This window comes from Artemia sp. Qi Xiang Cuo, chromosome 12, assembly GCF_049724085.1.
Source record: "Artemia sp. Qi Xiang Cuo chromosome 12, ASM4972408v1, whole genome shotgun sequence".
NCBI classification, from domain to species: Eukaryota; Metazoa; Arthropoda; class Branchiopoda; order Anostraca; family Artemiidae; genus Artemia; species Artemia sp. Qi Xiang Cuo.
This window is the reverse complement of record NC_142805.1, coordinates 57085629-57104726: the sequence shown is the minus strand read 5'-3', so window position 1 is coordinate 57104726 and position 19098 is coordinate 57085629. Positions and strand designations below refer to the sequence as shown.

At 36.4% G+C, this 19098-nt stretch overlaps 1 protein-coding gene across 1 annotated transcript in view; it reads left to right on the top strand.

The window, feature by feature from the left end:
* Positions 1-19098, top strand: part of LOC148946319 (uncharacterized) — a 134564-nt gene that overhangs the window by 100030 nt on the left and 15436 nt on the right. Inside the window, exon 2 of the mRNA XM_089097662.1 lies at positions 12708-12921. Coding sequence (XP_088953788.1) covers positions 12708-12921 — 214 coding nt within the window. The remainder of the gene's footprint in view (positions 1-12707; positions 12922-19098) is intronic.

Here is a 19098-nt window from a genome sequence, read left to right as displayed (position 1 = left end):
AAACAAATGTATTTTCCGAAGGGGGGGAGGTATTTTCCGAGTGTATTTTCCACGGGGGTACTTACTGCGGGGGGTGTTTTCAGCGGGAGAGTATTTTCTGCGGGGGGGATTTTTGTGAGGGGGAGGGGTATTTTTCGGTTTCTGTACTTGTTAAGAATCCAGTAAGCATGCGATAAGTGAAGTTTCGTTAATGCTAATGAAATAAAACAAAGTATGATAAAAATATAATAGTTTAGAAACAAATTTGGGCTATATATTTTCACATTGTGGGTTGGGGGTGGGTTGGGTAAAGCCTAGCTAATATTAAATACGTAACCTAACCTAAACTAGGTACGTTTTGTTTGCCCCTTCAACCCCAAAAACTAAAGTTTAAACATTTTTCACGGAGTGAGCAATACCTCACAAGGCAGTGGAAACCTGTTTTTCATTAGGAGTAGAGATGCCCCTATTGATTGTGTCACTCAACCCTGCTGCCACCTATAACTTTTTTTTTACATAGTTTATGGATGGTTATGTGTGTAGGTCGATTTATTGATGGTTTTATGGATTTTGTCAGTGAGAATGAAAAAACAGGAAGTTTGTCACATTTATGTCTGTTTTCATGGATGGTTATGTGTGTTGGTCGATTTATGTCTGTTTTTATGGATGGTTATGTGTGTTGATTATTTGATGGTTTTATGGATTTTGTCAGTGAGAATGGAAAAACGGGAAGTTTGTCACTCCCTTCTTGTTGTTGTTCAAGCCAGATGTTATGAGTTTCCGGGAGACGTGTTTGTTATTGTTGTTCAAGCCAGATGTTACGAGTTTCCGGGAAACAGTATTTATTGTTGTTATTCAATGCAAATGGTGTGAGTTTCCATGGTAACAGTATTTGTTGTTGTTTTGGGCACGCGATAGAGTCATTAGGGAGAGCATGTGGTTAATGGGGTCAATGTTATTGTTGTTGTTTTGGGCACGCGATAGAGTCATAAGGGGGACCACGTGGTTAATGGGGTCAATGTTATTGTTGTTGTTTTGGACACGCTCTCAGCGAATGTCAAGGTCAATGTTGTTGTTGTTGTTGTTTTGGGCACGATCGAGCCAAATGTTATGAGTTTCCATGGAAACAGTTAGACCCCCCTTCTCAGCCAATCAGAGGACTTTGTTTACACATTAGCGGCGGGTGGAGCATATGGAAAGGATCTTTGCTATAGTTTTATCAATCTTTGAATAGAATCCACTAAGTTCTTAGTGAGCACTGTAATAACATGAGTGAACAAGTAGAGTAAGAAATATCCTTTTATTGCAGCTGTTTTATTTGTAAGGGACATTTTCATGATTTTGAATATTCACATGAACCTACTGAATGTTTAGACTGCATAGAGGCAGAGACAGATGAGAAGAATCTAGAGGAAACGAGAAGAAAAATTATATGTGACATGGAGAGAAATTTATATCGATTGCAAGTAAGCTCAGATAAAAGAAGGATTGATATGTTAGAAAAGGAGGACCAAAAGAAGAGACTAGTAAAAGAGGGCTTTCTCTATAGTGTAAAAGACAGCAGTGAAAACCCAAAGAAAAAAGTATATAGTGCAAGATATAACTCGGATTATTATGATGATTATGCTCTAAGAGAAGAGAAAAAGTGGCCCTTTAAGAGACAACATAAGAGGTCATTCTACGAAAAGGATTTTAAACAACGGAAACCATGGTGGAAGAGTTCCCATATATGATTTACCGTTAAATCTAATTATTAATATGTGTAATGTGTTTTATATTGCAATCATACAATAAATTTGATTGTGCTGTTTTTATTTTCTCATACTAGATATGTATAGAATAAGGATACCAGCAGAGACTACGGTACATGAATAGTTCAGTTTGATTAAATCACCCCATAGAGTATTATCAGGCCACAACCAAGTTTTCTATCAAAGATAAAAATAAATCATTTTTCTAATCTTTACTCTTATGATAAATCAATATTTATTATAGTTTTTATGTACACAATCTCGGGTTCTATTACTTGAACCTCGTCTTCTTCTTCATTTACTACTATATCTAGGAGAGGAGGCATGTCCTCGAATAAATCCTCCCGTATTCGTATGTTATTCGTCGAAGAGGGCAAACCATCAAGCAACCGCTCATCATCTTCTATACAGAGTCGGCCCGAAGGTCCCCTCCGCACCAAATCCTCCGACGTATACGATAATCCGTCCTCTGTATAATGGATCTCTATTACATCATCTGTACTTTCAATCTCGTGTTTACACAAAAGAAGCTCCTCACTTTCCGTGAGCTCCCACTTGGTCCATACATCCTAAAAGATTGAGAACGCTATGATCAAAAACTAGAGTTTCCTGCGGAAAACCTATATTAGTTCAGATTTTACGGGGATAGTTTATTTTCGAACCAATATATCTACCAAGGGTTCAATACCTGAGTTAAACTAAGAGGTTTCAACCTCAGGAAAAAATTACATTTTGACAACATTTGACAATTTACTAAATTTAAAGTTTTGTTTAGTTTCAAAAATGTTTTCTATCACTCATCATCTTTCATTCATTCACAAACAATACTAAAGAAAACCACTTCCCACGGTTTATTGATTTTAAATTATTAAGAAGGATATTATTTCTTTGAAATATAAATTTTACATTTTTAATTTTCATGCTTTTGATAATTATCTTGTCCTTTTGGCGTAAATTGCAGCTGAATGCTTATCACAAAATCATAGTTTCAAGTTTTTTCATATACTAAAATTGAAGGAAGCTAGAAAATGTGAAAACTTCTTTTTACCCGAATATTCTTCAGAGCTCAACCTAACTACGATCTGAAAACAATAATATAACTTATAGTTGAACAAATTTTTTTTAAATATCTCTTTTCTGACATCATTTGGAACTTGCAAATTATTATAAGTAGTAACTAATTACTTAATTTTTAATGAACTTATAATTAATTGAACAAACAATCCAAATTTTTTGATACCACAACAATAAATGGCAAACGAAAAAGAATATAAAAAACTACAACATTTTAAAAAGTACAGAGTTTGGCTCATGAAATTGAATAGAACAACGGACTATGACAAATAGCTTCATAATAAAAATCTAACCTAGTCAAATCACGTTCCACCCGCTATTTTTGTTTATTCACCCCCCCCCCACCAAACAAGCAATGCAGTTAAAAACTACTTAGAATCTATACTTAGACCTTGAAACTAGAAGAAACTAAATTTTCTGTAAAGTTATGTCTAGCGATAGACTTATTAGAGTGACAGAAACTTTTTTTTCCACAACCCACAAGAGGATATTTTTCAAGTAAAAAGTAAAGAGCTGCTACACTAAATCAAAGATGAACGGAAATAATGTCGAATAATTGGTCAAACGTAAACTTATGTCCAATGATATATTTAATTGAGTGAAAAAAACTTTTTCCACTAGAGGTTATTTTTCAACTAAAAGTAAAGAGCATCTACACTAAATCAAAGATGTGCAGAAATAATGTCGAATAATTGTTCAAACGTAAACTTTTGCATAATGATATATTTAATAGAGTAGTAAGTCTAGCTTTGAAAAGCGTGCTAGAACATCTAGAAAGAAGGTATCATATCTAAAAATTAGTATTTTTATTACTATAGCAAATAAAATTATACCTAATAAAAAAAAGAAAAAAAAACAAATAAACAAAAAAAAAAAAAAACTCGATAGGCAAGCGTCCAGCGGGCTTGAACCCTTACACAAATTTGAAGAATTTCCACATCCTGTTGTACAACATATTTTGCTGCTTCCACGCAATTAATCTCTTCAATTTTGTAAAGTTTGACTCCTGGTAAAATATGATGTGTGCCCATTGCGGGCAAATATATCCCTTAACAAAAAAATACGCATGTGTCTACACAAAGAGACAGTTTTACTCTTATGGATATGATTCAATACTCACTACAAATCAAATGGGCTCTTAGTCTCCTTTCAAATGAATAGGAGTTCAGCTTCTGAGCGATAAAAAAATTATTTGATATATTTGGTAAGTGATCGTATTGCCTAGGCATTTACTTGAGTTTATACAGCGGGTAGCTAAACCCAGTATTCCTCAAGAGCCCCCCCCCCAGGCTCCCAAAGAGCCCCCAGACCCCAAAGACACCCCGGGCTCCCAAAGGCCCTTCCCCTGTCCCCAAAGGTCCACCGGGACTCCCAAAGGACCAATCGGCGCTCAAGGGCCCCCCCCAGACGCCAAAAGGCCCTACCCGAGCCCTCAAAGGCCCTCCCCCGATCTCCAAAGGTCCACCAAACCCCCAAAGACCCCCCCGGTCCCCAAAGGTCCCCCAAACCCCCAAAGGCCCTCCCCTGATCCTCAAAGGCCCCCAAGCTCCCAAAGGGCCCCAAACCCCCAAAGGCCCCTCCTCGATCTCCAAAGGCCCCCGGGCTCCCAAAGGCTCTCGAACCCTCAAAGACCCCCCCTCCGTGCCCCCAAAGCCCCCCGAGCCCCACCATTTCTCCCACCAAAGAGCATATTTTGCTTACAGGAAAAAGCGAAATGTAGTGTAAGATAAGCGCAGATAATTTCAAACACCCAGTGTAGGAAAGGAGTTTAAAGAAATATAGGAACGTCATGGGAGTCAGTAAATAGTGAAGCCTTTATCATAATAGGGCGAAGGACGAGCGTGTGCAGTTGTGTTGCTCTTTGCAGCTTGGTGTTGCCCTTTGGAGCTGTAAGTAGTTGTATTTATAAAGGTCTACAAAAGAAGTAGGCCTATGTCCAATCTCCCCTTTGAAAAATATAGAACTGTTTTGACACTCCTGGTTATTGGTGAACAGTTCTGGATAATCACTTTATATACTGAAATCAGTCGAAGTTTTGTAGCAGAGGTCCATAGCCTCTCACGTAAGTCATTATGATCCTTGGTGAAATTATGATAACAGCTCATGTGGTCTATTTGTCTGTGGTGCACAAAGAAATTACTCAACACAATTAAAAACATGCATTCATTTAGGTTCCTATTTATATTTTTTACTAAGGAAGCTTCAACTAATTCTTTATTTCCGAGAACTCTGATGAGGAGACCATATAAAGCAAAAGGGTTACACGTATATTAAAAGGTAATGAGTGTTTGCTAATGAAGAATTTACTGTCGTTGGGGCACAAATTCACAAGGACTTAGTGATACCTTCCTTGTTCCTATGAGTTTCAAAGTATAATGGTTAATATCAGTGATGCACACAGAGAGGAGGGGGGCCTCAAGGCCCAGACACCACCCCCAGAATCCTATTTTTTCTGAATTTTCGGATACTTTTTATTCAAACTATCCAATAGATTTTTTATTCCCTTCCCCGAAAAGAAACATTTTACATATGGGTCTCATCTTTTTTATACTGGGTCCACTCTTTAGGTTTACTTTAACCTGTAGCACGCACATTAATGGTACAATTCAGTAGCTTTACAAACATTGTCAATCAATACAGAAAGGTCGTTAACTATTAAAAGTTCATAACTGCAAAAATTCCAAATAACGTAAATGATTATGGATGGCCAAGCTAAGATAGTCCTTAACCATTGCATAGTTATAATTAAAAAGGAAGCATATAAAAAAGCATTAAGCCCTTAAAATACTTTTCTGTAAGAAGCAAATGAACGGAAAGCATAGAGACATCACTTACAGCGTGCAAATTGATCGTTCCCCATTGATCAAGAGGTCTCTCCTAATTGGAGCATAACGGTCAACATACCCGTCCCATGACCCATGTAAATCATAGGTCACGTACTAGCTACCACAGACCCAGAAGGGCTGAATTCACATTTTAGAGACAAAAAGTGCACACCGAAAAGCCATATTAAGAGCTATATTTGTGAGTTTTTCTCTGAAAATTCCTATTTCTTGCCAAGCCTTGACCTCCCTAATTAAAGGATATGAATTAGAACCATGGGGACGTAATTTCGTCGTATTTTGCCTATTTTCATTGGAAAAAACAATGAAAAGCCATATTAAGAGCTATATTTTTGAGTTTTTCACTGAAAATTCCCATTTTTGCCAAGCCATGACCTCCCTAATTGAAGGATATGAATTAGAACCGAGGAAACGTAATTTCATTGTATTTTGCATATTTCCTTGGAAAAAAAACACTGAAAAGCCATATTAAGAGCTATATTTCATCGTATTTTGCGTATTTCCGTTGGAAAAAACACTGAAAAGCCATATTAAGGGCTAATTTGTGAGTTTTTCACCGACAATTCCTTTCTAGCCAGGCCTTTATAATCAATGGAACTTAGTTCATTGTATTTTGCATATTTTTGATTGGAAAACACACCGAAAGGTCATATTATATGAACTTACATCAAGCATTGGAGAGCTTACATTTGAAGAACTATCCATTATTTGCATATATTCTTCTATATTTCAGACTATACTGTTTTCAAAAACCTCAAAACCCAGAAATATACTCACTTAACAGTTAACTATTCGCGAAAATCGTACTAGGTCACGCTATTAGAACAATAATTACCGCTCTATCTGTCGTTCACAGGGAACAGATTCAAAACCTTTACTTCCTACGTCATTTGGTTTAATTACGACAAACGTGGCATGTCCAATACAGATTAAAACCAGAAAAGACCAGAAACACATAAAAATAAGAAAAAAGGGAATCGCAATCAATCTTGTGTCGAAGCGCTAGCGTTATCTAAGTGAAGAATGATGTGGGACACAACATGTTGTTTAGGTTTTTCTACATAGCCGGACACTTCATATAGAAGGTGTTATCGTAGAAACTTCAAAACAGGCTCATTTGATTTGAAATTAAAGTGGATAATGCCCAATTCACAGGAGGGGTATGAAAACTACGGTTTTAACAACGATATGCAAGACTAGAAAGAAAAGCCTTTAGGAGTTACCCCCCCTCCCCTTCCGCCTCAACCGTCGCTCTTGAAATCACCACACCCCTGCCCCCAAAACTCAAATTTTCCAGAGGATTTTAAAATCCCCCCCCCGAACAAAAAATTTCTAGGAACGTATCCTCATCATATTTAAATATTTTCGCTGGAAAACCTGCTTGCCGATGCGCTAGTGCTACCTAAGTAAAGAACTATGTGACTACAATATGTTGTTTTTGGTTTTTTCATCATAGCCAGGGAACTTCGTATAGAAGGACTCATCGCAAAAACTTTGAAAAGGACTCATTTGATTTGAAATTAAAGTGGATAGTGACCAATTCACAGGAGGGGGGGAGCGTGAAAACTATGGTTTTTAACAACGATATGCAAGACTAGAAAGAAAAGTCTTTAGGACTTGGACTGCCCATCACCTCAACCCACGCTCTTGACATCCCCCCCCCTCCCCCCCTAAAGTTGAAATCTAATCTAAACTAGCATAACCACAAAATTACACAATATTGCATAGAAATACCAAAACCATAGGTTAGGCTATGTCAGGTTAGGTTAGAAGTTAGGTTTCTCCACGTTTAAGTCAGGTTAGATTAGGTTAGCTTATCATGAGCGCTCATGATAAGCTAACCTAATCTAACCTGACTTAAACGTGGAGAAACCTAACTTCTAACCTAACCTGACATAGCCTAACCTATGGTTTTGGTATTTCTATGCAATATTGTTTAATTTTGTGGTTATGATGGTTTAGATTAGATTACAACTTTAGGGGGGGATGTCAAGAGCGAGGGTTGAGGTGATGGGCAGCCCCACTCCTAAAGACTTTTCTTTCTAGTCTTGTATATCGTTGTTAAAACCATAGTTTTCATACCCCTCCTGTGAATTGGGCATTATCCACTTTAATTTCAATCAAATGAGTCCTTTTCAAAGTTTTTGCGATGAGTCCTTCTATACGAAGGTCCCTGGCTATGATGAAAAAACCAAAAACAACATATTGTAGTCACATAGTTCTTTACTAAGGTAGCACTAGCGCTTCAGTAAGCAGGTTTTCCAGCTAAAATATTTAAATATGATGAGGATACGTTCCTAGCAATTTTATGTTTGGGGGGGGGATTTTAAAATCCTCGGGAAAATTTGAGTTTGGGGGGTAGGGGTGTGGTGATTTCAAGAGCGACGGTTGAGGCGGAAGGGGAGGGGGGGTAACTCCTAAAGACTTTTCTTTCTAGTCTTGCATATCGTTGTTAAAACCATAGTTTTCATACCCCTCCTGTGAATTGGGCATTATCCACTTTAATTTCAAATCAAATGAGCCTGTTTTGAAGTTTCTACGATAACACCTTCTATATGAAGTGTCCGGCTATGTAGAAAAACCTAAACAACATGTTGTGTCCCACATCATTCTTCACTTAGATCGCTAGCGCTTCGACACAAGATTGATTGCGATTCCCTTTTTTCTTATTTTTATGTGTTTCTGGTCTTTTCTGGTTTTAATCTGTATTGGACATGCCACGTTTGTCGTAATTAAACCAAATGATGTAGGAAGTAAAGGTTTTGAATCTGTTCCCTGTGAACGACAGATAGAGAGGTAATTATTGTTCTAATAGCGTGACCTAGTACGATTTTCGCGAATAGTTAACCGTTAAGCGAGTATATTTCTGGGTTTTGAGGTTTTTGAAAACAGTATAGTCTGAAATATAGAAGAATATATGCAAATAATGGATAGTTCTTCAAATGTAAGCTCTCCAATGCTTGATGTAAGTTCATATAATATGACCTTTCGGTGTGTTTTCCAATCAAAAATATGCAAAATACAATGAACTAATTTCCATTGATTATAAAGGCCTGGCTAGAAAGGAATTGTCGGTGAAAAACTCACAAATTAGCCCTTAATATGGCTTTTCAGTGTTTTTTCCAACGGAAATATGCAAAATACGATGAAATATAGCTCTTAATATGGCTTTTCAGTGTTTTTTTTCCAATGAAATGTGCAAAATACAATAAAATTACGTTTCCTCGGTTCTAATTCATATCCTTCAATTAGGGAGGTCTTGGATTGGCAAAAAAGGGAATTTTCAGTGAAAAACTCAAAAATATAGCTCTTAATATGGCTTTTCAGTGTTTTTTCCAACGAAAATAGGCAAAATACGACGAAATTACGTCCCTATGGTTCTAATTCATATCCTTTAATTAGGGAGGTCAAGGCTTGGCAAGAAATAGGAATTTTCAGAGAAAAACTCACAAATATAGCTCTTAATATGGCTTTTCGGTGTGCACGTTTTGTCTCTAAAATGTGAATTCAGCCCTTCTGGGTCTGTGGTAGCTAGTACGTGACCTATGATTTACATGGGTCATGGGACGGGTATGTTGACCGTTATGCTCCAATTAAGGAGAGACCTCTTGATCAATGGGGAACGATCAATTTGCACGCTGTAAGTGATGTCTCTATGCTTTCCGTTCATTTGCTTCTTACAGAAAAGTATTTTAAGGACTTAATGCTTTTTTATATGCTTCCTTTTTACTTATAACTATGCAAAGGTTAAGGACTATCTTAGCTTGGCCATCCATAATCATTTACGTTATTTGGAATTTTTGCAGTTATGAACTTTTAATAGTTAACGACCTTTCTGTATTGATTGACAATGTTTGTAAAGCTACTGAATTGTACCATTAATGTGCGTGCTACAGGTTAAAGTAAACCTAAAGAGTGGACCCAGTATAAAAAAGATGAGACCCATATGTAAAATGTTTCTTTTCGGGGAAGGGAATAAAAAATCTATTGGATAGTTTGAATAAAAAGTATCCGAAAATTCAGAAAAAATAGGATTCTGGGGGTGGTGTCTGGGCCTTGAGGCCCCCCTCCTCTCTGTGTGCATCACTGATATTAACCATTATACTTTGAAATTCATAGGAACAAGGAAGATATCACTAAGTCCTTGTGAATTTGAGCCCCAACGACAGTAAATTCTTCATTAGCAAACACTCATTACCTTTTAATATACGTGTAACCCTTTTGCTTTATATGGTCTTCTCATCAGAGTTCTCAGAAATAACGAATTAGTTGAAGCTTCCTTAGTAAAAAATATAAAAAGGAACCTAAATGAATGCATGTTTTTAATTGTGTTGAGTAATTTCTTTGTGCACCACAGACAAATAGACCAAATTAGCTGTTATCATAATTTCACCAATGATCATAATGACTTACGTGAGAGGCTATGGACCTATGATACAAAACTTCGAGTGATTTCAGTATATAAATTGATTATCCAGAACTGTTCACCAATGACCAGGAGTGTCAAAAGAGTTCTATATTTTTCAAAGGGGAGATTGGACATAGGCCTACTCCTTTTGTAGACCTTTATAAATACAACTACTTACAGCTCCAAAGGGTAACACCAAGCTGCAAAGGGCAACACAACTGCACACGCTCGTCCTTCGCCCTAATATGATAAAGGCTTCACTATTTACTGACTCCCATGACGTTCCTATATTTCTTTAAACTCCTTTCTTACACTGGGTGTTTGAAATTATCTGCGCTTATCTTACACTACATTTCGCTTTTTCCTGTAAGCAAAATATGCTCTTTGGTGGGAGAAATGGTGGGGCTCGGGGGGCGTTGGGGGGACGGGGGGGGGTCTTTGAGGGTTCGAGAGCCTTTGGGAGCCCGGGGGGCCTTTGGAGATCGGGGAAGGGCCTTTGGGGGTTTGGGGCCCTTTGGGAGCTTGGGGGTCTTTGAGGATCAGGGGAGGGCCTTTGGGGGTTAGGGGGACCTTTGGGGACCGGGGGGGTCTTTGGGGGTTTGGTGGACCTTTGGAGATCGGGGGAGGGCCTTTGAGGGCTCGGGTAGGGCCTTTGGCGTCTGGGGGGGGGGCCCTTGAGCGCCGATTGGTCCTTTGGGAGTCCCGGTGGACCTTTGGGGACAGGGGAAGGGCCTTTGGGATCCCGGTGAGTCATTGGGGTCTGGGGGCTCTTTGGGAGCCTGGGGGGGGGGCTCTTGAGGAATAGTGGGTTTAGCTACCCGCTGTATAACCTCAAGTAATTGCCTAGGCAATACGATCACTTACCAATTATATCAAATAATTTTTTTATCGCTCAGAAGCTGAACTCCTATTCATTTGAAAGGGGACTAAGAGCCCATTTGATTTGTAGTGAGTATTGAATCATATCCATAAGAGTAAAACTGTCTCTTTGTGTAGACATATGTGTATTTTTTTGTTAAGGGATATATTTGCCCGCAATGGGCACACATAATATTTTACCAGGAGTCAAACTTTACAAAATTGAAGAGATTAATTGCGTGGAAGCAGCAAAATATGTTGTACAACAGGATGTGGAAATTCTTCAAATTTGTTTAAGGGTTCAAGCCCGCTGGACGCTTGCCTATCGAGTTTTTTTTTTTTTTTTTTTTTTATTGTATAATTTTATTTGCTATAGTAATAAAAATACTAATTTTTAGATATGATACCTTCTTTCTAGATGTTCTAGCACGCTTTTCAAAGCTAGACTTACTACTCTATTAAATATATCATTATGCATAAGTTTACTTTTGAACAATTATTCGACATTATTTCTGCACATCTTTGATTTAGTGTAGCAGCTCTTTACTTTTAGTTGAAAAATAACCTCTTGTGGAAAAAGTTTTTGTTACTCAATTAAATATATCAAGGGATATAGGTTTACGTTTGACAAATTATTCGACATTATTTCTGTTCATCTTTGATTTAGTGTAGCAGCTCTTTACTTTTTACTTGAAAAGTATCCTCTTGTGGGTTGTGGAAAAAAAGTTTCTGTTACTCTAATAAGTCTATCGTTAGACATAACTTTACAGAAAATTTAGTTTCTTCTAGTTTCACGGTCTAAGTATAGATTCTAAGTAGGTTTTAACTGCACTGCTTGTTTGGTGGGGGGGGGGGGTGAATAACCAAAAATAGCGGGTGGACCTTTATTTGACTCGGTTAGATTTTGATTCTGAAGCTATTTGTCATAGTCCGTTGTTCTATTCAATTTCATGAGCCAAACTCTGTACTTTTTAAATGTTGTAGTTTTTTATACTCTTTTTCGTTTGCCATATATTGTTGCGGTATCAAAAAATTTGGATTGTTTGTTCAATTAATTATAAGTTCATTAAAAATTAAGTAACTAGTTACTACTTATAATAATTTGCATGTTCCAAATGATGTCAGAAAGGAGATATTTAAAAAAAATTTGTTCAACTATAAGTTATATTATTGTTTTGAGATCTTAGTTAGGCTGAGCTATGAAGAATATTCGGTTAAAAAGAAGTTTTCACATTTTCTAGCTTCCTTCAATTTTAGTATATGAAAAAAACTTGAAACTGTGATTTTGCGATAAGCCTTCAGCTGCAATTTACACCAAAAGAAGAAGATAATTATCAAAAGCATGAAAATTAAAAATTTAAAATGTATATTTCAAAGAAATAATATCCTTCTTAATAATTTAAAATCAATAAACCGTGGGGAGTGGTTTTCTTTAGTATTGTTTGTGAATGATTAAAAGATGATGAGTGATAGAAAACATTTTTGAAACTAAACAAAACTTTAAATTTAGTAAATTGTCAAATGTTGTCAAAATTTAATTTTTTCCTGAAGTTGAAACCTCTTAGTTTAACTCAGGTGTTGAACCTTTGGTAGATATATTGGTTCGAAAATAAACTATTCCCGTAAAATCTGAACTAATATAGGTTTTCCGCAGAAAACTCGAGTTTTTGATCATAGCGTAATCAATCTTTTAGGATGTATGGAGCGAGTGGGAGCTCACGGAAAGTGAGGAGCTTCTTTTGTGTAAACCCGAGATTGAAAGTACAGATGATGTAATAGAGATCCATTATACAGAGGACGGATTATCGTATACGTCGGAGGATTTGGTGCGGAGGGGACCTTCGGACCGACTCTGTATAGAAGATGATGAGCGGTTGCTTGATGGTTTGCCCTCTTCGACGAATAACATAAGAATACGAGAGGATTTATTGGAGGACAAGCCTCCTCTCCTAGATATAATAGTAAATGAAGAAGAAGATGAGGTTCAAATAATAGAACCCGAGATTGTGTACATAAAAACTATAATAAATATTGATTTATCATAAGAATAAAGATTAGAAAATGATTTATTTTTATCTTTGATAGAAAACTTGGTTGTGGACTGATAATACTCTATGGGGTGATTTAATCAAACTGAACTATTCATGTACCGTAGTCTCTGCTGGTATCCTTATTCTATACATATCTAGTATGAGAAAATAAAAATAGCACAATCAAATTTATTGTATGATTGCAATATAAAACACATTACACATATTAATAATTAGATTTAACGGTAAATCATATATGGGAACTCTTCCACCATGGTTTCCGTTGTTTAAAATCCTTTTCGTAGAATGACCTCTTATGTTGTCTCTTAAAGGGCCACTTTTTCTCTTCTCTTAAAGCGTAATCATCATAATAATCCGAGTTATATCTTGCACTATATGCATTTTTCTTTGGGTTTTCACTGCTGTCTTTTACACTATAGAGAAAGCTCTCTTTACTAGTCTCTTCTTTTGGTCCTCCTTTTCTAACATATCAATCCTTCTTTTATCTGAGCTTACTTGCAATAGATATAAATTTCTCTCCATGTCACATATAATTTTTCTTCTCGTTTCCTCCAGATTCTTCTCATCTGTCTCTACCTCTATGCAGTCTAAACATTCAGTAGGTTCGTGTGAATGCTCAAAATCATGAAAATGCCCCTTACAAATAGAACAGTTGCAATAAAAAGATATTTCTAACTCAACTTGTTCACTCATGTTATTACACTGCTAATTAAAAACTTAGTGAATTCTATTCACAGATTGATAAAACTATAGCAAAAATCCTTTCCTTATACTCCCTCCGCCGCTAATATGTAAACAAAGTCCTCTGATTGGCTGAGAAGGGGGATCTAACTGTTACCATGGAAACTCATAACATTTGGCTCGATCGTGCCCAAAACAACAACAACAACAACATTGACCTTGACATTCGCTGAGAGCGTGTCCAAAACAACAACAATAACATTGACCCCATTAACCACGTGTTCCCCCTTATGACTCTATCGCGTGCCCAAAACAACAACAATAACATTGACCCCATTAACCACATGCTCTCCCTAATGACTCTATCGCGTGCCCAAAACAACAACAAATACTGTTACCATGGAAACTAACAACATTTGCATTGAACAACAATAACAAATACTGTTTCCCGGAAACTCATAACATCTGGCTTGAACAACAATAACAAATACTGTTTCCCGGAAACTCATAACATCTGGCTTGAACAACAACAAGAAGGAAGTGACAAAGTTCCCGTTTTTCCATTCTCACTGACAAAATCCATAAAAAAATAATAAAATCGACAAACACAACCATCAATAAAAACAGACATAAATAGACCAACACACATAACCATCCATTAAAACAGACATAAATGCGACAAAGCTTCTGTTTTTCCATTCTCACTGTCAAAAGCGATAAAACCATCCATAAATCGACCAACACACATAACCATCCATAAACTATGTAAAAAAAGTTATAGGTGGCAGCAGGGGTGAGTGACACGATCAATAGGGGCATCTCTACTATTAGGATATCATTAGATTCTAGATGTGGTTCTTCGCGTGTTTACTGGATTCTTAACAAGTACCCCAATTTTTTCCGCGGGGGGATTTTCCAGAGGGGGGGGGGTAAACACCTAAAACATTAGAATCAGTATGAAAAACCAATTTCATTTAGTTCTTGTTTGTTTTAAGTTTTAAAGTTGCCCCATACTTATAGGTTGAATTTTGTTTGTTTAATTTACCTATATAGAAACCGCAAACAATATTTGTTTTTAATTATTATTAATGAATTACTGAGATTGATGACTTAATGAAAACTGCTACTGGTATTTACAGTTCACATGTGTTCTCTATGTTTTCTTAGACAATTTTGAAGTTTTCGCCGCAATATCAGCAATTAGTGTTTTCAGCTATGGTTTCCAATCCTGTGCTCTGGCTCTAAAAACTACTTAGTAAAAGGCTTGATTTACTACGCGGATCCAAGCCCTACTTGAGCCTGAAAACGAAGCTAAAACCGATTTTAGCTTCAAATTTTTGCAACGAAATTCCATTTTGTTTTTTCCCCGAAAATTCCCCGAATTTTGAAGACTTGTCCCCGAATTTTAAGATTCGAGAGTGGAAGCCCTGCTGTCTTTTTAGAAATAAAGGAACATAAAACATTTGGCTTTCTTCTTTAGGTCGTTCTATTGCCTTGTTTGGACTGCTTTGAAGTTCAAAAGTAATATCAAAACTAGGTCTAAAAGCAAAATTTTATTTTATTGGGCTAACTATAACGTTCCTAATGGAATATAATTCTTGTTAAGATTCGAGGCTAGCCTAAATGAAGTTTACCAGTTTATAGTACCTTTTTACCAGTTTATTAGGTCTATCTGGTAGTTCTCTATTTTAGGGGTTCCTTGCTAACTTGAAAATTAGACGAATTAATCTATGGCTAAAAATGTAACCTGGGAAGGTATCATTAAGCTACTGTATCAAACCTATTGTCATTTTTAGGGTTCCAAAGATAAGTAGATAAATAGGCTACATGTCTGCAGGCGTGAAAAAAGTTCCAAAGCTGCCAATAGCAGAATTCCAAAAGCTGTCAAGGTAAAAATTTGCGATTGTGGCCCCTGATAAGGAGACATGTTAAGAAAACAATTCTTACTTTAAAATATGTATAATGATCCTAGTTAACAGATTATCCAAGGGGAGAACATTTATCATCAAGTCTTTCCTCTAAAATCCTTCTTTTTCCAGCTTAAAAGAAAAAGCTTCCTAAAACAACCATGCTGAGATTCAATGCTTAACGTTTACGTAAAGACTCATTTCGATCGGCTCCGTCCAAATTATTCCGTTATGGTGGCGCTATTTACAACTCTTTCATTTCCTATACGTTTCAATCGGCGTGGTTTATTGGTCAAAAGTAAAATATAGGGTGGACCAAAGCCAACCAATGGAATTTATTATTGTTTAGCATGTAGGTTTGACAATTTCGGTATACAGTGATTTTACTGCGATGTACTGAGCCGACGGCTTTCTGATAATATTTTGAATTCAGATTGAAAAAAAGAAAGAAATAACGGCTGAGGAGTTTTTAGCACCTGGTATTTCTTTTTCAGGTGTAGCTGTAAATCTGAAAGGCTTGTTTTATAGTCAAATTGCCAGTTTTTTTCCTTCAAGGGTGCTTGCACAATACAGTTGATTCGGGTTAGCTAGCCATCTTTAGGGCGATCGAAAAACGTTACAAAAGAAAATAATTTCTATAATTTCACACTGTTTTTCCATTTACAAAAAAATTAAGAGAGAAAAGACGGGTTTAAATTGAATTAAGCTTCTTTCACCACTTTATTTAAATTAAACCCGTTTTTTCTCTCTTATGCTTGTTTTAAAGTCATTAATCTCTAGGTTGTTTTCCCGGTCGGTTAAGTTTGTAGCGCATTTTTGACTAGATTTTTGTGAGGTGATAGCTTTCTTATTGCAAAACAAAACTAAACATTTGTTGTAAAATAAAAGATGTCATTTATATCCGTACCAGACCGCCATAACCTGAACATTTCTTTTAAAAATCATACAGATGTAGAAGTACAGACCTCAAACAATGTGGTAAAGAGAGGCTGACCGTAGGCACTTCAGAGGCATATTTTTTTTAATTTCAAAACATTTTCGAAAAGGCAAAATCACCTTTGTACCGTAAAAACTGGTTTACTTCGTAAACCAGTCACGCTTGTCGACAAAAAAAATTATGAATGACCAAAGCCGTATCCAAGGGGGAGAAGTGGCTGAGTTTGACCCACCCCCTCCCCGAACTTTTTTTCTCACTCGTAAAAACGTACCAAAAATGTTATAAGCTCATTTTTGAAGTTTTCTTGTAACCCCTCCCAAAAAAAACCTCCCGCCCCAAAAAACAATCCTGGATACGCCCTTGCGAATGATATGTAATTGTTCTTGGTTTTAGCGACAAACTTATATTTCAGAAGCAGAAACCTAAGATGGCAAGAAACTGGTTAGAAAAGATTGCAACACTCATTTGTTTCCGACTATTCGTGAAACTAACTAACAATTTACTCTTTAAGAAGAGTTTTATTCATAGCTCATATCATAGTTGTAGCACCAATTTTCACAAGACATATGCAACAAAGCAAATATAACATATTAGAAAGATACATATTCTTATTGTAGGCTAGTTTACCTCTTTTGGTTTCGCTAAGCGTAAAAAGTAATATTATTTTTGGTAGATAAAAAAAAATAAAGAAAATAAATATCAAACGGGTGTTTTGTAACAAGCTTTTTCCAGATCCACCGTTATGAAGAAGCTGGATGCAGTCAGGCAGGAGGGGGTAGTGACAGACGCCTTAAATAGTGCAATAAAAGGCGCATTAAAAAAATACCAAAAAAATAATTGTTTGGTTATGCTGATTCCAAAATTATCGATTTCTTTAACTTTCAAGTTAATCATCGAAAGTTACGAGCCCGAGAAAACTCATCGAATTAAAAAATAATCCCAAAAGGCAAGCAATATTCACAATAATCAAACCATCAAATTCAAGGTATCAGAGAACCCTAGTATAGAGATTCTATGTACTAGGGTATAAAGAAATTCGGGTACTTTTGGCCTCAAAGAGGACAGAATTAATACGGATCAAATATTATGATATAGGCAATCGCTTTAAGACCATCTATAAACTATATAGGCAATCGAAGGATCATCTATAAGCTATATATTGATATTCCCAGTTTTAGAGGAATGCTTTACAGTGGTACATTAGTACCTAGAAAGTCACAGTCCTAAAAGAGGGGGAGGGGTGCCAGACAGCTCACACAATGTATTTTAGCACTCTCCATTAGTCTCTAGCTAAATATGGAGTGAGGTCTAGGGAGAGAGGTTAGGAATTAAACACTAATCTCTCTTCATTTCAACTAAGCCACAGAACTGTGGGGTGATAACTTTCGTCTTGTTGCAGAAAAATGTTTGGTACTTATGTGTTATCCCGACCCCACTTAAAAAGTGCAGTTATAAATCCAAAACAATTCTTACTTCATAATATGCAGAATAATTGTAGCTAATATGTTTAGCATGCAGCCCCGTCATACTTAATCCCTAGCCCCCCTGATGTGCAAATAAAATAACCCATATTTTATACTTTATGCATTCTGCCACCCGTAACTTGTTTTTCAAGTTTTTGTTTCGTCACAGTTGATTCAATTAACAGGTACACGGGTTGAAACAAGAGACACATTGCGAGAATAGACGTGCCAAATTTTTTCTTTGATAACATAAGACATTTTTATATTCATACCAGAACAAAAGGTGGAGGGGTGGGGGATTCATGTGCGAGTAATAATTGTGAATGAAAACAAGTAATAAAAGACGACAAAAGGTAAGTTAAGAACAACTACGAGCTATTCGTTAGGAGACAAGCATACGCGATATTACGACATTTAATGTCTGAGCCGCATCAAGTCAAATTTGACGACAAAAAAACAATTTTTATGAACGATATGTGTTTTTTTACATGATTTTAGCGTCAAGATCTTAATTCAGAAGCAGAAGACAAGAAATTGGTTTGAAAATCTTGCAACACTCATTTAAAAAGTTTTATTCATAGCCCATATCTAGTTTTATCATCAATAACACTGGTTTACTCTATTAGAAAAATAAATATTTATGTTCATCAGAATATTGTTCAATAACCAAAAAAAAGAAGGAAAATCAAGCTCAACTTTGCTCTTGTACAGGTTCATTAGAGCAAAAACTTCTTCTAATGGGAACTGACCAATTCCAGCGGAAATAGCTGCCCAGACTGCCTTCGTATTAAGGTTGTTTGATATCGGTTTTGATATAGTACTTGGGACGCAGGATCGATCACCTTTATCATTTGTCACCCACATTGGATGGTCAAGATTCACAGTTACTGTTGATGTTGTTGGCTCGTTTGTCAGAGTGAATTTTTCTCTGCAGCCAGTTCATTCAAAATAAATTCGGAGAAGAAGACCGATTTTTCCTATTTTTTGGATTTTAGGTCTCCCAGGATCGCCTTTTTCACAGCTAGAAAGAAAGAGTAATTGAGCTTTTTTTTATTAAAATCTAAAATCTTTCCTTGCTATTTAAGAAGAAAGGGAGGGTGGAAGGTGAAATGAAACTGATCTTGAAAGTTTTTTGTTTTATAGGTT